The 24,800-nt window shown below is 32.3% G+C and overlaps 2 protein-coding genes across 2 annotated transcripts; one reads left to right on the forward strand and one right to left on the reverse strand.

The window, feature by feature from the left end:
* Nucleotides 1–7,114: 7,114 nt before the first annotated feature.
* Nucleotides 7,115–13,510, reverse strand: LOC123717899. Its single transcript, XM_045674151.1, has 8 exons — nt 13,165–13,510; nt 12,972–13,089; nt 12,083–12,896; nt 11,462–11,667; nt 10,525–10,634; nt 9,066–9,272; nt 8,364–8,590; nt 7,115–7,773 (listed from the first exon to the last, which is right to left on the reverse strand). Exons 1-8 carry the CDS (start codon nt 13,273–13,275, stop codon nt 7,551–7,553), a joined length of 2,016 nt encoding a protein of 671 aa, XP_045530107.1. The 5' UTR covers nt 13,276–13,510; the 3' UTR covers nt 7,115–7,550.
* A 709-nt stretch (nt 13,511–14,219) lies between these two features.
* On the forward strand, nt 14,220–23,767 carry LOC123717861 (protein O-mannosyl-transferase TMTC4). The gene is made up of 11 exons (XM_045674110.1): nt 14,220–14,538; nt 14,618–14,990; nt 15,069–15,305; nt 15,457–15,653; nt 15,970–16,153; nt 17,396–17,604; nt 19,147–19,254; nt 20,390–20,531; nt 21,337–21,451; nt 22,634–22,822; nt 23,631–23,767. The coding sequence occupies exons 1-11, from the start codon at nt 14,318–14,320 to the stop codon at nt 23,765–23,767; spliced, it is 2,112 nt and encodes a 703-aa protein (XP_045530066.1). The 5' UTR covers nt 14,220–14,317.
* Nucleotides 23,768–24,800: the final 1,033 nt, after the last annotated feature.

The raw sequence follows: 24,800 nt of genomic DNA on the forward strand, positions 1-24,800 counted from the left end.
AATAACAATGTGTCATAAATTGTCATCTGCAACTTTTATCATTAATACTCCGGTAAATAGGCTATCTCGCTCTTACAATTTAATTACTAACATTAATTAAAATATTGATTTATTTTAAAACAATTTTATTAATTTTATTTTTTTTATTTTTTTTTTGCTTAACCTCATTAAGAGTAAAAATATTTAATGAGTGTTAAGCATCTGTTTATTACATTTTTAGTAGCTTGTGTGTTTTTAGTTGGTATCACTGACACTCAACGGAACTCGGCAGCAGCTTGTGTGTCGCCACTCGTCGAGTCGCCAGGACGACCGACCACGCTAACGATAAATTATTAAAACTACTGTTGATAGTAATGACTTCAGGTGCCACTTTATTGTTAAAGGTTGGCTGTTAACAACTTGAATTGCTGGTAATCTTGAGCTAGTCTAAAGTTCCTCGGAGGATGTGATGTCAGTCCACTCTCGTACATTCTGCAACCTCGTTCTACCTTCTACCTGCCCGTCTTGCCTTGAATTTTGCCCATGATTTTAAGCTGCAACAAGTCGTATCGGTCATGACACACGTGTCCGAGATATACGACTTTTCGTATTTTAACAGTCATGCTTGAATTGCCACATGCAATCAAGTGTTCTACCAGCTACAAGCGTTACAGGTTTAATAGTATTAGGTCCTTACATATGAAATTGGCGTTTTGTCGTACGCCACTTTGACCTCAAATACCTCCTCTTTGGTTAGGAATTTCAAATTCAAATTTGTACAGCTATTTACTCATGTATTTGTGCTTCGATGACCGTCATTCATTTGTTTTTTTCTGTTTGCGTCACTCATTTTACAAAATTACTACATCTTAGTAATTACTACAACTTAAAGTATCGCATTATTTACGAGTACGAGTTCCGCCGTGTCACTAGTGCTGCGGAAACGACTCGAAGGGTGAATGATGTGTATGGCGGTCATGTTGCAAAAGAAAACACAGTTCGTTTTGGTTCCAACGTTTTCGTTCTGGAAATTTCGACCTGAAGAACAAGCCCCGTGGACGGTCTGAGATCCAAGTTGATAATGAAGTATTGAAGTATTGGCTATTGTGGAAGCGGATCCATCGCAAACCACGTCCGAGTTAGCTGCAGGCTGCGGTCTTAGTGATAAAACTGTTTTAATTCACTTGAAGCAAATTGGGAAGATTAAAAAGCTTGAAAGGTGGGTACCTCACGAATTGACTGAAGCAAACGCGCGTCGACTGCTGCGTTACATTACTGAACCGGCACAATAATGAAGGTATTTTAAACCGAATCATTACCTGTGATGAAAAATGGATTCTTTACGATAATCGGAAGCGCTCAGCGCAATGGTTGGATCCTGGCCAGCCAGCCAAATCCATCCCCAAGCGAAACCCCAGCTTTACCCCAAAAAAGTTACTTGTAAGCGTTTGGTGGACTAGTGCCGGTATTGTTCATTGCAGTTTTCTCAAATCTGGCCAGACTATTACGGCTGATGTCTATTGTCAGCAATTGCAAACCATGATGGAAAAGCTAGCGGCTAAACAACCTAGGCTGGTCAATCGTTTCACGCCACTGCTACTTCACGACAACGCTAGACCACACACTGCACAACAGACGGCTACCAAATTAGAAGAGCTTTAATTGGAATGTCTAAGACATCCTCCGTACTCCCCGGACCTTGCTCCAACAGATTACCATTTTTTTCGAAATTTAGACAACTTCTTGCAAGGGAAAACATTTAACTCTGATGACTCTCTCACTCTCTACATCCAAATCGCCTTCACAGATTTTATTGATTCCCGTCCGACTAGTTTTTTCAGTAAAGGGATCAATGCTCTACCTATGAGGTGGCAAAAGTGCATAGAAAACAATGGTTCATACTTTGATTAATTAAATATATTATATTCAAAAATATTCGACTTTTTGTTCCTCCCATACAAAACGCCAATTTCATATGTAAGGACCTAATTACCATTACCTTTATTTTTGCAGTACTAATGGCCAAACCGTCATTTACGCTCACATGGCGCACTATATTTATAAGTGTTTGGAGGTCTTCTACTGATAAAACTATCAAAACTGTGACATCTGCGTACCGTAGATTGTTTATGATTTTTCCAAGAATTACAAATACAATAATGAAATTTACATGTTTAAAAGCAACAGCATCCGAATTGGATAAAAGATTTTACAACTAACAAGCAAAAAACCACATGTATGGTGTCCGATTCCTACATAATACACATAAATGTTGCAACGTTTATCTCGTAGTTAAAAAAAAAATCTCGTAGTTAATGTTACACCCTCCCTCGTGAGGGGGGTGTTGTGTCCTGTTCGGGGCGTATGCCCCCTTCAGGTGGTGTTTATGTTCGCGCCCTGCTGATACAGGGCGGTACGGGGGCGGGCATATAGCCCTTGGTGAGGGCTGCGGCGCGCGGGGAGAGTCGGTCTCTACCCGCTGCGCGCAGCTGATGGGTTGCAACGTTTAGCTTAACAGCTAGTTTATATGTTCTTGTTTTTAGGTTTCATATTTTGGTATTTATGTCAAGTGTCAAAAATGATGTTATTATGACATAATTTTAGACGCTAAAAAATATATAAATTTACTGTTATTATGATAACATTTTGTGGTTGCGATGAGAAAAATGATATAAATCATGGAGAAGATCACTTTCCAAGTTCTGAACAGTTATGGGGAATGACAGGAGCAATAATTGCGACACTTTTGTGTTGGTTGTATTACTATAAGGTACGTTAGTGATAAACCGGAGATTTCCAAAAGAGCGAGAGCTTTCATCTGCTAAAGAGCACCATAAAAAAATTGTTTGTATGATTTATGTAATATATATGTTTTACAAAGTAAATTAAATCATAACTATATCAGATGATTACGAAAATATGCTCACAATTATTGACAGGATAGTATTGACAAATATAGCCTTGTACTTGTCAATATTAGCTACTTTTTCTAGAACATTTACGAATGCATAGCCCTAACATTAATATAAATTAGACGTTACCCACAGTTGAGTAAAAAGTACAGTAGTTTTTGCATTTAAATAATTAAAATATTAACTTCACTTTTAAAAGTTCTCTCTTAGCAATACATTCTCTTAGATCTTAAGTTTATCTGTGTAGAATAATGTGAAATAAAAAAAGACAATTTATTTATAGCATTTGATGAAAAAGCCGAGTCTACAGCCTTGCCTGGACATAAGACAAACAGGGGAACCAAGACCCCACCATGGGTACTGTCAAACACCTCCGAGAAGGCGACGAAATTAAACACCAATATTATATTAAAATGTTTAATGAAGAATATATTTTATATAAATAAAAAAAACTCAATTGCCCTCTATAATAATTTTATTAAAAATAATCGAACATATCTCTAAACAGATTAATTTAAGTGTAATTTAGTGTGCGTTAGATCATTTGATAAATGACAAAGAGACTGCAAGTAGTGTCAACTCTTTTGATTATATGACGTAAACGCTCCGCAAACACATTAGGCAGGGATTCTAAACAGAAAGTAGATTTTTTTTTTAACGACCGAGGGGCAGCCTGTCCTGTCCTGTCCTTAATTTGTTAGGGGATATTCGAAAATTGATTAAAATTACTTCGAATTTGAATTTCAATTATTATATTTTGAAAAGTTTGTTTCGTTAACAATTCCTAGTAATTTTTAATATTATGTATGTTACATAAGAATTTAGAAAGGCTAAGGTTGGGCATGGGACAAACACTGCCCTAAACAAAAGCGTCGAACGATAAACGCACGCGTCCTTAACATCGAACCGAGTTTGAGTTCAAGGTCATAAACCAAAATGACCATTGACATCCAGCCTTCAGGCCTGCCAGTGACTGTCGTGTAGACTTAAGTTGAAGGAATGGCACACCTTCCTTCCTCAACAGCATAAAATTTTTCATCAAATGATCCTACATCTCGTGAAGATGTGTTATGGCACAATATGGCTTGTATAGAAAAATACAGTTATCTTAAAAGTATATAAATGAGATTGAAGATTGTTTAAGAACCAGTTTACGAAATGGTTTAGTAATTTTGACAAATCTCTACGTGCCTATTGTAGTATGCATGTAACTTATTGGACCCACATATTGTTACTTTATAAATTCTTTGATAAAAAAACACGATGTAATCTTCAACTATTGCCTGATTTTGTTTTTATTCAATAGCGAATCCGTAGTTTTCGTACGTTAATTTGACGCAGTGCTGTTACTAGATATTTTATATGAAATATTTTATTTTTTACGAGTTATTTAAATAAAAATCACTTGGCGTTAAACAAGTACAAAAGACAAAGAAATCTCGCGAACAACACTGTAAGTGTGGTAAGTAACGGGTTCAACGCCTATATACGGGTCATTTATTATTTTGTTTTTTGGAGTTTCGTGAAACTTTTTTTTTAATATCGATTACATATACATTTAATGTATCATAGTAATTTTACGATTTCCGTTCACTAATAAAATCTATATTTTCGATATTTTTGTTAAATTATGTACGTAAACTTATAATAGAAATAACATATTGAATTCCGTTTCGTCATTACCTTTAATAAATGTTTTCAGCAAGTCCCTCACTATGGAGCTAAAACTGACAGATGTCAAATGTGATATATCAAATTGGTCTAACCATAAATAACCACACGTTGAGCCCCTTTACTTATTTAAAAAATGAACAAATAAAATTTTTCTAGTTATTTAATTAAAATGTATAAAAACGATATTGTGTTGAACAGTATTTGATACACAGGTCACGCATTAATTGTGAACCACGTGTTTTTTTTACTAAACGCGAATCGTTTTTTTTATTGAACCCCATTAAAAAATCGTATTAATTAAAACTTCATTTAAGTTTCAGAAGCGAGACTCAGCGTCAAGTTCCTACTTCCGTACGTCAAAAATGTATTAGATTTGACAGCCACACTAAATACTTACCTATACGATAACCCTTAGACAACTGAAAGGTTTTATATAAAAATTTTAAGCTTATTAAAGTATAAATATATAATTTTCTTCACGTGTTTGTGTTCTCATGATTGTAATTTATTAATAACTATATTTTAGTTCCTAGTTTGTCTTAAATCAACTTATGTCTAAAAAATAAAATGGAAGAACAATATGCCTTTTTAATCGGCTATATAAAATTGTAATTGAAGTATGTATATACTAGTTACCTAACTAATGAGCCGTTCAAGTATTACGTAAGCACTATAGGTGGGAGGGGTGGTCCTTCTTATTTGGTCACATTTGGTGGGTTTTACACATTGTCTATGCTTAAAAACGAAATGCATTATCGAGGATTCCTACAATTGCAGTAAATCTTCTTACGTAATACTTGAACAGACCCTAAGATACTTATAAACAATCAGTATTACATATTACATAATATTAACGAAAGTAATCGTTTCAATTAACCTAATGCCATGATAACAAACATGTAACAGTAGATTTTGTATGGACTTGATGGGAACTCAGAACGTCCCAGGAAATATTGCTAAAAAAATTATTAGTTAAAGCTGACATTAAGGTGACACCTGTCGATACAATAATGTCAACGACTACGATGACGTCATACCCTGAAACGCGCAAACAAAGTTATTCCGGTCGCTAAGGATATAATACTACGACCTTCGGATTCCAATAAAATAGCCGACACGGTTCCAAATGATCACAATATTACCTCATGACAAATATTTATTTAAAAAAATGAAAGGCAGCAAAACAATGTCATATTAGGGTAAAAAAAACCGCCTTCACCGGGGCGGGGTCTTGGCTACTTCACACTTCGCTCAGTCTCAGTCAGTCAGCATTCTTTTCATCATGTCGTTAATAGAATATTCACCAGTGACAGTTAGATTTTAAAACATGACACGAGAAAATGAATTAGACATTGACATATATTCTAGAACGTACATTAAAACCGAATGATTTAGTATTTATAAATCAAATAAAATAAATTCTTCTCTATGAGCGGTCACGTGGCAACAATCCAAATTATAACGCTGTAGTAAAATATTTTTTTGTAGATTTAAAAAATATATTTTAATATAATAAATTTCTATATATAACATGATAAAGATCTAACCAATTGATCCAAATATTGCGACTTGCAAACGTCAAAACTACATTCCCCGTTCGCATATCCTTTTGACGTGATGCAATAATTACATCAAAGTTCAGTTATGACGTTGTCACGTTAAACTTATCCGTAAACTGACTTACAGACTACTATTATATATAAAAAAATCCTTATTTGTCTACAACTTAATTTTTATACTACAATTTATAAATTTGATAGACCATAATTTCACACTTCTTTACCTAACGAATGCAGAATCAATAAAGCACGATTGTTTAAACGCATTTTTACTTGCAGCACGCTTGCGGTGCCTTCATAAATTCCATATTTGAAAAAAATATAGATTTTTAAACCGGATTAAAGCTATTTGTATCATTATAAACTCGTTACGGCGACCACGCACGCTGTAAAGCACGCGAAACGTCGGAACAATTTAAATCAGAAATTATGTAAAATAATTAAAAGTTTATAACAATACAAATAGCTTTAATCCGGTAAAAAAATGGTTTTCTTTCAATGTGTAAAAGCTATGTTAACCAAAGATCATAAATTCCATATTTGAAAAAAATATAGATTTTTAAACCGGATTAAAGCTATTTGTATCATTATAAACTCGTTACGGCGACCACGCACGCTGTAAAGCACGCGAAACGTCGGAACAATTTAAATCAGAAATTATGTAAAATAATTATAAGTTTATAACAATACAAATAGCTTTAATCCGGTAAAAAAATGGTTTTCTTTCAATGTGTAAAAGCTATGTTAACCAAAGATCATAAATTCCATATTTGAAAAAAATATAGATTTTTAAACCGGATTAAAGCTATTTGTATCATTATAAACTCGTTACGGCGACCACGCACGCTGTAAAGCACGCGAAACGTCGGAACAATTTAAATCAGAAATTATGTAAAATAATTATAAGTTTATAACAATACAAATAGCTTTAATCCGGTAAAAAAATGGTTTTCTTTCAATGTGTAAAAGCTATGTTAACCAAAGATCATAAATTCCATATTTGAAAAAAATATAGATTTTTAAACCGGATTAAAGCTATTTGTATCATTATAAACTCGTTACGGCGACCACGCACGCTGTAAAGCACGCGAAACGTCGGAACAATTTAAATCAGAAATTATGTAAAATAATTATAAGTTTATAACAATACAAATAGCTTTAATCCGGTAAAAAAATGGTTTTCTTTCAATGTGTAAAAGCTATGTTAACCAAAGATCATAAATTCCATATTTATCATTTCCGTATTTCCACATTTCTGCATTAATTTTTATCTATGGCACATTAAAACTAGACCGTACAATATGCGTAAATTTGGAATGTTTCAATCCACCCTAGTACGTACCGCTAAAATCATAGACAAATACGCTCGGTCACGTGACCATGCCGACTATAGCAAGTCGGTCACGCCACGATGACTAGTCTAGAATCAACAAGTACTATTTAAAAAATAGTCGTCGTCCTTCAATTTACAGTCCTGCAGCAAATATTTGTGTTCATCATCAACACGGCCGCGCTTCAAAAGATATACTAAAATATATTGATAGGGGAAAACGGGGACATTGTGGTGGAAGAAAAAACGTAATTTCACACGCTCTATGATCTTCATGTCTACGAAGCAATAGTCTGCGGAGCAGCAGCTCCCAGGTGTTCTGGAACAACGACTAGATGATAACGGTTGACCGTGGTTAAAAAAAACACTCATGGCGCTACAACCCTTTGTCTTCAGGTTTCTGTGTGTTTCGTGGTCATTTTACTAATACTTAATACGCAAGTAGGTAATCTGCCTGATGCCGAAATTTTCCTCGAGTCTAAGGCCTGCCGCTTGCCTCACGAGTTTTTCCTGTACACGTGTTACACAGCAACATAGACAATAAAGTCCATTGGGACACAGCCAGAAATATAACTATACAGATCTAACTGGAAAGTTATTATTTTCCACTTTCCAGCACTTTATATAATGGTGAGTTTAATGTATAGGGAGTCACTGGGGATGTTCACGAAACATTTTACATCTCCAAAAATTTCGTGACGTTATACTTGAACGCTCCCCTATACTGGACCAATATTGATATTGGACTGTGCCTAAAGCCTGACTGATAACTTTTTATTGTTAAAACATCAATTAGTCTATTTGAATTTTACAATATTACTTTATACCATGGTCAATAACCAAATATATGAACAGAACATTTTTTAAAGATTATAAACATGAAAATATTACTAAATACAATATACAAACCTTGGATCATATGTGACCGGCTTCGCTTTGAGTGTCTTAAACACCATTTGGTAATATTGCCTGTATTTCTTCTTCATTATCAACACTATTTGTTTTCCCTCAAATGGAAACTTGGTTGGTTTTTTCTTAAGCTCATTATACCAAAAGACAGCTGCCTTCGCAACTTCAACGCTTGTATTGTCTATTTCAACAATTTTAGGATGTTTCAGCCATTCATACATACTTTCCTGGACAAAAAGTATACAATATAGTTATATTTAAAATCATCTGCTAATATTTGTATTATCTTCATACAATGTATATAGAGTGTGTGCGTTAGATGAAGTGCGTTTTAGCCTATACAATAATTATGTCTAAATTCAAATTAAAAACCATTTACTTAGGTAACACAATAACAAAACTATATAATAACGATAACAATGATAGTAATAATTCTATAACAATTAATGTAATTCTGTAATAATCTTAGTGGTAATAAGATAAAATGAAATAATTGAATTATTTGTATTCGTGTCTATGATATAAAAGGATTTTTCGAAAAATAAGGTCATAATGAAGTTTCACTTCTTACAAGTGTACACAAGTACATGCAAACATTTTTTTTACAATACCTATCATTTAGCAATTCAAATAATAATGTTATTACTAGTTAAAAACTCTTTGTTTTTTTCTTTCGTTCTATCATTCATTGTCTATATTTACCTGTAAAAACTTCTTGCATCTAAAGCTGTCATAGACGAAACTTATATGTAGCAACGACTTTCCCGTCGCTAACGCGCATACCATCATCCCCGTAAATGTATCATTTGGCAACACTGATATGAAATGTGTTGCCAGCATTTCCATCTTAGTATTTGCAGCCACGACTCCACCCAACTCATTTATCATCGCTGTTATTCTATCGCGGTCCTGAAATAAAGGTATGTGTTTAAGAATTTTATTCAAGTTATACTTCTTTTGGCGCATTAGGGAAAAATTATGAGAGTAATTTATTACGATGCGCGTGCACACCGTCACAAAAAACCTACACCCTGACGTTAGCTATAACATATATATTAATCTTAATATATATAAATCTCCTGTCACGATGTTTGTCCGCGATGGACTCCTAAACTACTTAACCGATTTTAAATTAAATTGAGCCGTGAGCAGTCTGGTCCAACTTAAGAGATAGGATAGTTTAGATCTTTAATTGTAGTCGCAATTTCATTTTATTGCAAATTCTTTGTCTAGAATTAATTGACAGTCACAATTATCTGTTAACTCCGAAAGATTCTAACAGACCGATACTTTTCGACTGGATTGAGTAAGTAATCAATAGATGGCACTGCTATGGTAAACCGACAAACGTGTCATATAAGCTACAATTCAATATCATGATTACCACGTGTTATTGAGGCTAAAGTATAAATTAAATTTATTTTGTAGTAAACGAAATACCGCGAAATTCAATTATTTCTACTTTTTTTAATTTTTGGTGTTAGCATAGCCAACCACGTGTTACTTAGACCGAAGTGTAAATCAAATTCAAAGTGACGATAATACAGTGAAATTATTCTTTCGTGTCACGGTATTAAGGCTAACTAAAATCACATTAAGGAGAAACGAAGTTCGCGGGGGCAGCTAGTATATATATATATATAGAATTCAACATATTATTTTGTGATATTTAAATAATCTTTATTTAACTAGGTAATGTGTTATAATACAACTCTCAATGTATTAAATATCTTATTTATATTGTTAGAGTCGTTTTTCTACAAACATACAATATTTTTTTTTAAATATTCTTATCTTGTTACTTCTCACGTGAAAGTACACACACGTTTTTTAATTTCATTTTGGGGTCTAAGGCATGTATCATTATTTCATTAATCGTAGAAGATAATGACCATTGCGTCAGAAAGAAAAGCCCAATTGAGCACAGAGTTTGAATGACTCTGGGTTAAGAGATTCGTCTCTTACTAGCAATTTTATATATCTGGCCTATTTAAAATTACCTTAAGAATGCACTCTCACTACTCCTAAGGTCTCTTTTTAACTTTATCACATTCATAGTGAGAATACACAATATTTAAATCTCACACACACTCACTCCACTGGAACTGCAACCGAAAAAGTGTCTTGACCGAAACGAGAAAATTCTAGTGCTAGTACTTACATGAATAAATTCTGAAAGCATAAAAATTTTCTTATCGCAAGCACATATAAGAGTTTGCTTCATTTTCCACGAGTCCTCTGAAGTTCCACTCGGGGATCCATAGTCGCTATCTGAAATAAAATTATATTATATGCATATAGATAATGAGATACGTTTTGTTTTTCGCGCTGGAGTTTTAATAAAATAAAAATGGGAAAGCGCATTATTGGCGGCAAAACGGAGGCAGCCACAGATTAGCGCAAAAAAATATAAACTATGTACAGACTATAGAAATGGCGCTTGATAGCAAAAATACATCCTTAGCCTTATATTTCGCGAAAATGTTTTTTTTTTAATCAATAACTACAAACAACTGTACACGCTTCTCTGAAATTTCTATTAGCTGTAGTGATCTTACTTCAATTTTGAATGTTGTACAAAGCCATATTAAACTCTGGAATATTTCTAACTTAAAAAAAAAAAAACGGTCACCTAAGGCAATTAACGTTTTAATGTCGATTTCAGTTAATTAAATGAAATTTAATTGTCTGACGTAGTCTGAATATAATATAAACGTGTAATCTGAAATGCGTTAAGTGAATTCTGGCAATATTTTAATTAATTTTTGATGGTATCCAAAAAACCGGTCTAACTAAAATAAAAATGTACACGGTCAAATAATAAGTGGTCGCCAATAAAGACTAGAAGATTTTTGTACTTTTTTAAATTGGATAAAGTAGTATACTGTATTGTAAAGCGGAGTTGTAATTTGTGTTACAGAGTAACCCTAGTTTTAGGTGGCAAAAAACGAAAATTCAAATGTATCTAACTTAATATTATACTGTAACATCATATTAAAATATCAGGACTTTTTTCACACTATAACAAGATGTTAATATATTTCCTTTAGCCAAATAAACAAAATCATATATAATGCAACTGTAAAAATATAACTTACCCGAAACAGTTTCCGGATATGTCGCTTGAACTGTACTCACAACCTGAGTTTTTGAATTGACAATTGGACTGTAACTAGTCTTTCGTTTATCTTTATAATTCTGTATTATTTTCCGGAATGGTATATAAACAGAAGTCTTTGCTTTTCCATTTTCAATAAACTTTCGAAAACTTACTTTTTTAGGTGTACTCTGTCTGCTAAATGACCTACAAAGGATGAGTATGCATTAAGAACATATTTTAATGGTTTTTAAACCTAAACTTACTATGAAAGGAAAACAAAGCAATAAAAATAAACTGATCGATCACACTATGTCACTATAATACTTGTGTAAGGTCATGCTTCCCAAAATGAAACAATAATACCGGAATGGACTAAGACTGCCAGGGTTTTGCGAGTAGCAAATTGTTACTATGTCATATTTAATACTAAATTTGAATAATTAGTATTTTAAGGTTTTTCCGAGTGAAACTTGTTTTTGATTGTCGTATTTGTGCGTAAAGTACATAATAAAAGCAAAGACCCAAAATTATTTGAAAAAGCATACAAAAGTATTTACTTAAGTTCTATGTTAGTTTAATCTGAAGCTGAAGTTCCCAGGCATGCCAATATTCAACTCACTCATTTCCCAACTTAGAAAAGAAATTTTTAATTGGACTTGACGTGTGTGTAGGCTTCACATCAACCTTTTTACACTCAATTTCTTGATATATATCTTCAATAGACCACCCGATTTGACGTCTGACTGCTTTTGGTTTACTTGTCTTTTCTATCATAGGAGCAAAATCTACACAGTCCACCCCATCACTTGTGTTATGACTGAAGCTGCTGTCGTTGCTTATATCATGGTAGAATGTTCCTTCACTCATGTTATTGTTTAATTTACTATGATCTACCTTAAAATGTATGACTCTAAGGTGCTCTAAATATGCTAACTTAGCGGTGAATAACTCATGACAAACTGGACAGACAAAGTGATGTAGTTTTACATTTGTGGTACATTTGTTTAAATGAATGATATAGTCATCATATTGGTCATAAACTTCATCACAAAGCACACATGAAACTCTCATATATTCTGGTATTTGGAAGTTGGAAGTAACTGGTTCTGGAAGTCGTATGGGATGCTTCATATCTGTAGCAACTAATGTTTCATTGCTACTTGAATGTTGTAGTTCATTATTTTCAATAGTGCATGTTACATGGCACCTATGACTTCCAACATTTCCATATGACTGGCTGCAATATACACATTTTATAGATTCAATATCACTGTCAGTCTCATCACTAACAGAGTAATATGAATTCTGAGAGTTGTCGTTATTTAAACTGTCATCATTCTCACTTTCAATAGATGCATAAGTTGAATGCATAAGAAATTCTTTTTCACAAAATTCATTAAAATCAGTTGTTGGTGGTTTGTCTACATCAGCATCTGAAAAGTATATAGGACATATATATATTATGTAAATAAATGTGATGAGATGTAAAGTAATCATTGATAACAAACCTTGCTTTCTGAGAAGGGCATCAATTCTTTCACATTGTTGTTTGAATAAATATGAAGTGCTTAAATGTTCTATGCACGATGCGCAGACACGATCAGAAAACCCATCGCCTTCATGTATCTAAAATTAACAAAATTTTGAAAAAAATATGAATGCCCATTACCGTTATTGGGCTGATTAGGGATGGATACTCACCTTCACATTAGCAAATGACATAACCATATCGGAAAGTTTAATGTTATCATCTTTTTCGTAAATAGAACAGAAGTCGCCGATTTTTAAACACAATCTACACTTGTGAAACATATTAGGATAAAATTACCGGTCTATAACTACTATGAAATTAAAGTGAACATTTGCACCACACCTCACAGATAACAAAATACATATTTTAAAAGTTTTAAATCAAATAGGTAGTAAAGAAACGAGTTATTAAGTAATGCTTGCTGCAGTTAGGATTTGGTACTTGAATTAACGGGAATACATCAAAGTTCAAACATGAAACAGGTTTTATTATTTTCAACTCAGTTTACAAACTACATTGCACTTACATGTTTAAAATATAACGAATTTTATGACTGCTGACAGTCGACAGTTCATAAACGTAAAACTGAAATTATAAAATAAATTAATTAAATGTTGTAAAATTGTTATTTATCTTTATTTTTAATTTTAAAAATTGGGTCTTTTTATGTTTGTACCCTCAAATAAAGGTTTCACCTTAACAAATCTCTACTCTCTCACAGAGAAGAAATTGGCAAGAGAAGATTTTATAAACTTGTATATGGGCATAGATAGATTTTTTGCGATAATTTAGGGCGAAATCTCCCCGTCCTCTAACTTTGTGCGGCTATACAAAGGCCATTGATGTTTCAGGAGGCTCATAGATGGTATTTTACTCTTAAGTTACATCTATTTTTGTGTAGTTATAGCATTTAAGCTAGTTCTCTTAATGTTTTGGTTTATATTGCAAAATAAAAAAATCAAAACGTATGTTTTTTGCATGTCCCACCCCTACACCTACAAGTTCGCGGCTTAGATTAATATTAATGCTTGCTATTTTTTGTACGGTTATAAGTGTATACAAACTTAGTTCTGTTTGTTTGTAATTATAGGCGTAGAAAAATACTTAACTTATAACTTCCCTTTATATCTGTGGTTCCGATTGTCGAAAATCTTAATCTTGCCCATTAAAGTATCGACCAAGTGAAACTTAAAAAAATATATATATTCTAAATATTGTTTTGAAAATAATAAGCTTAATAAAATAATCAACGGCAAACTAATTGAGAAGAAGTTCCTTTGCAAACAAACAATGTGTATAATTTTTCTATAATGGATAAAGGAAATGTTTTACCAACACTTAATATTTGTTTTCCTTGCCGGTATTCCATATTTCTTAAGTCTGGATGGAGAATTTGTTTTTGATGATACTGAAGCAATCTTGAAGAATAATGACGTTACATCAGTATCGTGGTCAGAGCCGTTTAATCACGACTTTTGGGGCAGTCAAATAGATAGCTCTCTTAGTCACAAATCGTATAGACCTCTTACTATTTTAAGTTTCAAGTGAGTTACCACAAGATCAAATTTTACAATAATACTCAAAATACTTATATAAATTTATAGTTTTTTTTTTTAATTTCAGACTCAACTATTTAATAAATAGGAGACAATTATCTGCATTCCAATTTAAGATAACAAATGTAGTACTGCATATATTATGCTCTACTTTGTTATTGATTATATACAAGATTATTTTAAATAAATGCAACTTTAAGCATTCAAGTTGTATGGATGTGGGATTCTCAGCAACATTGTTATTTAGCACACATCCCATTCATGTTGAAAATGTGTCTGGTATTGTAGGAAGAGCTGATATATTAGCAGCAATATCATTTTTTCTATCATTTTTAATGTATGATAAAGCAATGACCGGGCAGTGTTTTGGTTATTTGTTAATTTCTCTCTTATTTTCTGGAACTTCGATGCTATTTAAAGAAAATGGTATTACAGTGTTGGTAAGTTAGCATTTTAAAAGCTAATAATAATTTAGTAGCTTAATGCCCTTTCATACATATATGTTATTTTTATTACAGGGTTTTTGTATAGTATATGAAATTATTGCAAAGTTGAAATGTATTAAAAGAGATTTAAAAACACATAATATTAACAATATTAGGAAAAAATACAACACATCGATATCTAGATTATTCATTGTACTTTGTGCAATTGTCATTTTATTATATTTAAGATGGATGGTTATGGCTGGAGTGAAACCTGTATTTAAATCAACAGATAATCCTGCAGCATTTGCCAATAATTCTTTTACAAGGGTGAGTAGTTGACAGTACAAAGAAGCAGTGCCGGCCTGATTCTCAATCCTGAGATTGTTTTATTGAATCACGGCTTTGCAAAAATGGCTTTTCTTCTGCATGTCTATGCCTCATATAAAGTTACATGTCTTTGAATTTATATTTGTTACAGATTGCAACTCACAACTACATCTATTTTATAAATACTTTACTGCTTGTCTGGCCTCAGTGGTCTTGCTACGACTGGTCCATGGGTTGCATTCCCCTTATACAAGATTGCTCCGATTTTAGAATATTATTTATAATTTCATTATATGCAGCATTATGTTTGTTTGGTGTGTATATCTACAAGTCAAGAGGACATACTAGGTATGCTTTTTACAAATAATAAGAGTTGGTTTAATCACTTAAATGTCATGGCTACAACCCTTAGGTCTTGCATTTGAATAATGGCTATGTTGAAAAAATACTTTCTATTTGCACTATTAACACTCGTTCATATGGAGAAGAGAAAAATAGTGAGGTATGCCTTAGAATCTAAAGTCAACTGTGTGTTGGCCCTCAGCTGTTGAAAAAAGATCATTTACAAAAAATATAAAAAATGACAGTTGTGGCGACACTTTTTTTAAGATTCAAACAATTTATAAGTTTATGAATAGTATAACATATATATATATTTTTTCAGGATATTAATTCTCTCCACCAGTCTCATGATAATACCATTCTTGCCAGCCTCAAATCTTTTTTATCCAGTTGGTTTTGTTGTGGCCGAAAGGATTTTATACATTCCATCTGCAGGATATTGTCTGCTTGTTGCTGTAGGTCTTCAAAAGATAATTGTAAGACTGAAATCGTTGGTTCTTAGAAAGGTCAGTTCCTTATTCACCTTAATATGTGTTACGCATGCTCCTATTTTAGCGTGCCTTGCTGTTAGATATACTAAGGAGATAAAATTGGTGCCTTTTAGCCACATCATAGTTCAAATTCTATTAATGTTTTTGAAGTAATCCCTCAAGGACACACCTGTGAATGTTTTACTAAAAAAATTGAACCAAGCAATGTGCTTACCAACCACAATGTTGTTTCGCCGGGTATAAATTTAGGGCCACTAAGTTTATGCGGCGGTATAAATATACGTGGCCAAACCAACGCTCAGCAGGAATAAAAAAAATATTAATTTATATATGTATGTTGAGTATTATTTAAGGATATTTAAAAAATAGTTAAGAGGGAAAGTAATGTAACTAACTTTCGTTCTAAATACTAACTGACGTGAGACTGATCTTAAATTATCGGGATTCATGCGGAGTATATATTTTTCATGTATGCTTTTTTAGTTTAGTTTGTTTTTTGTTCCTGTTTAGTTTTGTCTTAATAACTGTATGTAAAATATATTTTTGCACTTCTTGCTTACCTTTTCTGATCTTATACAATTTTTCTGACAGTGGTTGCCTGGAAGAGATCGCTCGAAAGCGATAAGGCCTCCAGTTGCCCTCTTAATTTAAGTATGTTCAATTTTTATATTGTACACCGAAGTGTTAATAAATAAATAACCGAAATATAACCAGATAAGTCTTCAGCCTCTGAAGTAATTGACGTAACAAAACCAGTAGTACGAGCTCTTGGCCTCAGAGTACTATATGTGTTTCGATTATGTTTGTGATTTTGGGGTTTGGTACGAGCTAGTATTAATAGCGGACATGAAAGGCAAAGTTAGCCGTTATTCCAGCGCACACTCAAACCACTAGGAAAACATCACCATTAATATGATTATACTTTGCCAGAAGGCTAACCAAAACCTCCCTTTTTTTCCCACTCATAAAACTTATTTTCTTTTTTATTAGATTTATAACCAGATATTTGTAACTGATTGCCTATAAATGGTCTTTCCTCCCTCAAAGGACGGCAACGTACTAATAAAAATGGTATATAACGCCATTTATGGCTGTCCCGTTGTCTTATGCCACTATGCCACATTTACAAAACTTATTATCATTTTTATTTCGAAGCGATTTATACAAAGATTTTTTTTACTAATGGCCTTCACTCAAGGGACGGCAACGCACTCATAATTGATGGTCTACAATTTATATTATATTTTTTTTTTTCAGTTAACATTGTATTTATTTTACTTCGTCGTATTAATATATGGGCTGAAAAGCGCTCAAAGATCATTTGAGTGGCAAAATGAATTTAAACTATTTACAAGTGGGCTTCAGGTCTGTCCCTTAAATGCAAAGATTCATTATAATATTGCAAAAGTTGCTGATGCAAAGGATAATTTGACATGGGCCATGGAGGAATATAAAGAGGCAATAAGGCAGGTAAAATATAATTAAAAAATGTTCGAGGGTAGTTTCAAACTAGATATTTAATTTGAGGGCTACCAATCGTGTTTTTATAACTTGAACAAGGCAATCGAGCAGGTAAAATATAATTAATAAATTATCCAAACATACTTAGAGATAAACTAAATGTAGAGTGAGAAAATAAGGCCGGTGAAATATAATTAATTAATTAAAAAGTGTTCGAGGGTAGTTTCAAAATAGATATTTAATTTGAGGTCTACCAATCGTGTTTTTTTAACTTGAACAAGGCCATCGAGCAGGTAAAATATAATTAATAAATTATCCAAACATACTTAGAGATAAACTAAATGTAGAGTGAGAAAATAAGGCCGGTGAAATATAATTAATTAATTAAAAAGTGTTCGAGGGTAGTTTCAAAATAGATATTTAATTTGAGGTCTACCAATCGTGTTTTTTTAACTTGAACAAGGCCATCGAGCAGGTAAAATATAATTAATAAATTATCCAAACATACTTAGAGATAAACTAAATGTAGAGTGAGAAAATAAGGCCGGTGAAATATAATTAATTAATTAAAAAGTGTTCGAGGGTAGTTTCAAAATAGATATTTAATTTGAGGTCTACCAATCGTGTTTTTTTAACTTGAACAAGGCCATCGAGCAGGTAAAATATAATTAATAAATTATCCAAACATACTTAGAGATAAACTAAATGTAGAGTGAGAAAATAAGGCCGGTGAAATATAATTAATTAATTAAAAAGTGTTCGAGGGTAGTTTCAAAATAGATATTTAATTTGAGGTCTACCAATCGTGTTTTTATAACTTGAACAAGGCAATCGAGCAGGTAAAATATAATTAATAAATTATCCAAACATACTTAGAGATAAACTAAATGTAGAGTGAGAAAATAAGGCCGGTGAAATATAATTAATTAATTAAAAAGTGTTCGAGGGTAGTTTCAAAATAGATATTTAATTTGAGGGCTCCCAATTATGTTTTTATAACTTGAACAAGGTAATCGAGAAGGTAACATATAATTAATAAATTATCCAAACATACTTAGAGATAAACTAAATGTAGAGTGAGAAAATAAGGCCGGTGAAATATAATTAATTAATTAAAAAGTGTTCGAGGGTAGTTTCAAAATAGATATTTAATTTGAGGGCTCCCAATTATGTTTTTATAACTTGAACAAGGTAATCGAGAAGGTAACATATAATTAATAAATTATCCAAACATACTTAGAGATAAACAAAATGATGAGTTAGGAAATATAATTAAAATGTCATTAAATATAAAAAAAATTGTTAGAGGAGTTGCTGTCTTATAGTGTAGTAAGTCTTCGTTCTAATACATAAGTAAGATTTGTATCTGTCTCATGAGTAGTTGTCAAGCTAATAGGCAAGTCAAGATCATCCTTCTTCCTGCTTCACTGTTTGAGCGAATGTTAAATGCGCACATAGAAAGGTAATCTATCGGTACCGGAGATCGAACCTACGACCTCAGGGATGAGAGATGCACTACTATATATTATACAATTTGTAATTTTCAGATTGTACCCCGAGTATTATCAAGCAATGAACAATGTTGCAAATTTGTTGAAGAATCATAAACAATTTGGCGATGCCGAATCATATTTAAGAAAAGCCCTCGCACTGAAGTATGTATTATATTCTTCCAACTTCAAATAAAGAAGTTTATCCGTTAAAAACAGAAACCAAGGTCTATTCTGGACTTGTGTCTTGGACTGTGGACTTCAATCTAGTTCCAGGAGCTGGCATCTTTGTGTTTAATCTGTGTGAAGCTCAAAACGTCTCAAAACGGGATTGTGACCTAAGATACGAATACGAATAGACTAAAGTCATCTTTGATGTCTGTTCTTGGAACTGTCCCAAGTTTCATCGAAATCAGTGTAGTGGTTTTTAATATATATGCCTTTGTTGAGAAATTATATCGTTTATAATTAAGATATTTGAAGTTTTTTAAAAATATTATTGACATTGTTAAGGAATTTACATATTTACATACACTTATTAATAATTATTTAAGTTATTATTATGGAAACTAATTGATTGTTACCTAATAAAGGAGACTTAGCGTAGAAACGTCAAAAGTTTTCACATGTCAATGATATGTCAGAAGTATCCTTCGAGTTACATTTACCATAGGGTTCCAAAATTTTTCAATTTTACTCTAGGCTCCAAAAATTTTTCAATTTTACTCTAAGGTTTCAATTTTTTTCTATTTTACTCTAAGGTTCAAAATTTTTTCAATTTTAATCTAAGGTTCCAAAATTTTTCAATTTTAATCTAAGGTTCCAAAAATTTTCAGTTTTACTCTAAAGTTTCAAATTTTTTCAATTTTACTCTAAGGTTCCAAAATTTTTCAATTTTACTCTAAGGTTCCAAAAATTTTCAGTTTTACTCTAAAGTTTCAAATTTTTTCAATTTTAATCTAAGGTTCCAAAATTTTTCAATTTTACTCTAAGGTTCCAAAAATTTTCAATTTTACTCTAAGGTTCCAAAAATTTTCAGTTTTACTCTAAAGTTTCAAATTTTTTCAATTTTAATCTAAGGTTCCAAAAATTTTCAATTTTACTCTAAGGTTTCAAATTTTTTCAGTTTTACTCTAAGGTTCCAAAAATTTTCAATTTTACTCTAAGGTTCCAAAAATTTTCAGTTTTACTCTAAAGTTTCAAATTTTTTCAATTTTAATCTAAGGTTCCAAAATTTTTCAATTTTACCCAAGAGATCCCAAATTTTTCAATTTAACCATAATGTTCCATAATTTTACAGACCAGATTTTCCGGCAGCCTGGATGAATTTAGGCATCATTCTGGCGAGTACCAAAAGGTACAAACAATCGGAGATGGCTTACAAAAATGCTTTGACGTATCGTAAAAATTATCCAGACTGTTATTATAATATGGGGAACCTGGTAAGAAAAAAAAAATGTAATCTGTAAACTGTACATGACTTTGCTCTATTGTCAATAGTTTCCACAGGTATATAGGACTTTATTGGATAAATAATGTTTTGAAAATTCTATTACCTATAAGCCTCCGCGATATTGGTGTCGACTTAATATATAATATATTAGCCTACCTTTTAAATACATACCAACGTATGGAATATTTATGCTACCCCATAGGGACTTCGCTTTTCCAGAATGAAAACCAGAGTACTTATAAAAAGAGCAGTGTTGGCTTCAGCGTGTTACTCTTCCTGAGGTCTTAGGTTCGATCCCCGGCTGTGCACCAATGGATTTTCTTTCTATGTGCGCATTTAAGATTCGCTCGAACGGTGAAGGAAAACTACGTGAGGAAACCGGCTTGCCTTAGACCCAAAAAGTCGACGGCGCGCGTCAGGCACAGAAGGCTGATCACCCACTTGCCTATTCGATTAATAAATGATCATGAAACACATACATAAATCTGAGGCCAAGACTTATAAAGATTGTAGCGCCATTGGATTATTTTTTTTTACTTATAAAATTACATTTTTCGTTCCATAAAAGCCATCCTCAGTGTTCAATGAAAATATCGCTTGCCCCGCGGAACACACAACACATCAGTCGTAATAGTGCTTTACGACTGTTTTCTCATATTCTCATTTTTGCAAAAAAAAAAACGCTTTTACGACTTTGCTCCCCGGGGTTAGCAATATTTAAAAAAATACTAAGATTAGTCCAACCGTTTTCGAGTTTTGAGCATAGTACCTGTATATTTAAAAATACATTTTAGTATTTGGAAATAAATAAAATCGACACGGCTATGGAGTCTTGGTTGAACGCAATAGAGTTGAATCCAAAACATAACTCGGCCTGGACCAATTTGCTGGCGATGCTGGATAATAATGGTGAGTAATTGGGTAATTGGCGTTGTTAAACAAGCAATCTCTTCCAGGCAAGGCCCTAGATAATAACATAAGATAGTCTTAAATGCATAACTAAATAAACAAATAAAATAACACGTAACAATGTAGACGTACTCAATAAATCTAAAAAAAAACACCTCTTAAGAATCACGAATTAAAATGACGGTAGCACATGTCTTTGGAAAAAGTAATTTTATAATTGAAGCGGTTTAATTTCTAATCTATCTACCTTCATAAACACTAAATCAGTTTAATTGGTAATTTGACTAGACTTTAAGGTTAAACATCATAATTGCAATATGTGTGGGTACCCACATAATAATATTTGTTTACAATCTTGGAGTTAGGTACAAAGTGCGACTGTAGGAACTGTTTCAAGTATACGATCTTTAAACTTTGCTACGTTCTATGTTTGTACATGAAAATTAAATACATTATTCTATATCATTTAAAATATTCTGAATAATATTTTAATTACAATAAATAAGACGCAGGTGTTTCTTTGTTAAGAACCGAAAATCGACTGACTCCTGCTTGGGATATTCATGAGTCTTACCTTTGCTTACCTAGGCAAAGGTTAGCAATAACGGGTATAACGGATACGGATGTAGTAGTGTAAGGTTATATAAATAAACAAAATATAGACATCAAAAAAAATGTGTATACTTATGTACACGCGTTAGAAGTTATACTTCTTTGGCGTAACAAGATAAAAAATATTAGAAATCGTTGTCTATGTTTGTAGAAACGACACTGACAATAGAAAAAAGATATTAAATTCATTTAAAGTTTTGTTATAACGCATTATCTAATTAAATATTGTTTATTTAAGTATCACAAAAAATATTTCTCCATAATTAAAGAGATTGAACTTTTTTATTTTAAAATATTGACTATGCTAACTTTGTTGTTGTGTTGTTGTCGATTTTTTGTGACAGTGTGCGCGCGCGTCGTATAAATTTACTCTCATAATTTTTCCTTAACGCTCCAAAAGAAGTATAACTTCAAAAATTTTCATTATACATATGCATTACAATGTGTAAGATTTTGGAACCCTTTTAAGTAAATAATACCTGTCTCAATAATATACTTAAAAGTTAATTCCATAAGAAAATACTCAGATAATCCTTTACACAAACGAATGTTACAAAAATATTTTTTTAGGTGAGATTGACAAAGCTCTGCAATTAATACCCAAAGCTCTCAAAGAACTGCCGGCATCACCGTCAATAAAATTCGCGGTGGCGAATATTTATGGGAAAATGGATAAATATGAAGACGCAGAGGAATATTTTCTAAGAGCTATCGAAATATTTGGAATTAATGCGAAACCTATACATTTTGCGAATTTAGGTAAGCTTACCGACCATATTTCACCAAAAAGTTTACGAATACACCACAAAAAAGGTTTTTCAACCGATTTGACTTTGACGTTATTTTATAAGTGACATCAATACAATAGCAGCTGACAGTAACGCCATTACTTTGACATATTGTATCCCTGAATTTGTGTAGTGTTAAACATTACATCTTTCTTTATTATCTGTATTTTTTATTACATGATTGATCGTTTGGTGTCGCCAGATTCCGTCACATGGCGTACAGTCCCACATACTTTTGTTGGCCGATAAGAGCGTCGCTGTTGTGGATTAGCCATTTTCCATATTGAATTATAAGCGGAATGATTTGAAGTCATTGCTAATTTAAAAATTTATTGTAATGTCTTAATAAAGGAATGTATACTAGTATCTATAAAATACAGTTCTAGGCTTAAATAAATGTTACACAAACTTTGTGTAAAACTTATATGACAGGTTTTGTTACCTGTACTATTAATAGAATATCTTTTATGATAAGAAAACACTTTTTAAACGGATTGAAGCTATGTATTATTATTAACCGTTTGATAATTAAAACTTTGCCATAAGGCATAAAAATAAATACATTTTAGTTGGATTTTTATTAGATGTTGGTAGATTGTAAAACTGACAATGTCACAGTCTGACATTTCAAAATGGCGTCGGTACCAATTTCATCCACCGCTGACTAAGCCTAAGTTTTGACATACGGAAGTCTAGTTAGTCATAGTTCGTGCGTGGCTACCGAAAAATTTACTAATGTTAAGAAATGTTAGCTTTATAATTACAAAACACACTTTCAGGAGTTTTGTATCACCGCTGGAAGAAATATGATTTAGCCGAAACAATGTACCGAAAAGCTTTGGAGATTCAGCCGTCATTTGGAAGCGCACTCAAAAACCTGGACAATTTAAAAAGAGTTAAAAAGAGAAATAAATAATTTTATAATTAGTCTTGTATTATTATTGCTACCTTAATTTTTATCATTTTCATGGTTCGATAGCTTTGCGGCAGTTTCATATAACAATAAACCTGATTCTTTTAAATATCATTCCCACCTCTTGGCGGGAACTTCCCAGTTCCAATTCTCGCCTGACAGCGATTCGAATTGTTGATTCCATCCCTTGGCATTGTATAGAGATTTAGGATAGCACGATTACCACGGAGAGTTGAGGATGTTGTTCGGTTTCACCATCAACAATCTGACTACACTAAATCTTATGTAACCACTGACTACATATGCCTTGTAAATGACAATATATATAATGCATCTATCGTACAAGTCTCCTAAGACTATAATACTTACGTTTACGTTTGAAATTTAATTTTCCGCTTTGGGTTTCACTTTACATTCATTACTCTATGTAGCGAATCAAAAAAACAGCCGCTGTGCCTTGAGTTTCTGTAGCGTGTTTATGATTTCAATAATATGCCAATATACCTTAATAAAATCCAAATTTAATTAATTTTCATACTCGGTAATCAAATTCGACATATTTTAAATTTATGTCGAGTTAATAACTGTTTTTCAATATTGGATTATACTCTTGGCGTTTCAAATGTAGAGTAAATTATTATCATAATAAGAGTTGTCAATTTTAACATGGAAACTGTAATGTTGGAATTAAGAGTATTCCATAGCTTTCTGTCTAATTATACTCAGATACAACTGGCGCCGGATTAACGTCATTTATAATAGAAAAGCTAAACGAATTTAATTTGGACATAAACTACTGAAGGTTATGCCTTGATCAAGGACTAGACTGGATCTAAAGCTCCGCGCTTTTTTATACACAGCTAGCCATAATTTAAATTTGATTGTTAATGACGCTGCCAACCGCAATCATCACACGATTGGGTTTTTTTTTAATATTGTGCAAGAATTATATAAATATGTTTGTCCTCTTTTTAAAAAATGTAATAAATATGTCGTTAAAAACAGTGAGATATAACATTAATAAAGTATTTAATAA

The sequence above is a fragment of the Pieris brassicae genome, chromosome 13 (assembly GCF_905147105.1).
Source record: "Pieris brassicae chromosome 13, ilPieBrab1.1, whole genome shotgun sequence".
NCBI lineage: Eukaryota > Metazoa > Arthropoda > Insecta > Lepidoptera > Pieridae > Pieris > Pieris brassicae.

Bases quoted from the DNA above. Each gene is read 5' to 3' on its own strand.
- LOC123717899 (XM_045674151.1), bottom strand. From the start codon at position 13,275: ATGTTTCACAAGTGTAGATTGTGTTTAAAAATCGGCGACTTCTGTTCT. The intron at 11,668-12,082 runs GTGAGTTGAATA...CATCCTTTGTAG, and splicing joins TTTTCTAAGTTGGGAAATGA to GTCATTTAGCAGACAGAGTA. The intron at 7,774-8,363 runs GTTTGTATATTG...TCGTTGTTCCAG, and splicing joins CCGGTCACATATGATCCAAG to AACACCTGGGAGCTGCTGCT.
- LOC123717861 (XM_045674110.1), top strand. From the start codon at position 14,318: ATGTTTTACCAACACTTAATATTTGTTTTCCTTGCCGGTATTCCATAT. The intron at 14,991-15,068 runs GTAAGTTAGCAT...TTTTTATTACAG, and splicing joins AAAATGGTATTACAGTGTTG to GGTTTTTGTATAGTATATGA. The intron at 15,306-15,456 runs GTGAGTAGTTGA...TATTTGTTACAG, and splicing joins CCAATAATTCTTTTACAAGG to ATTGCAACTCACAACTACAT.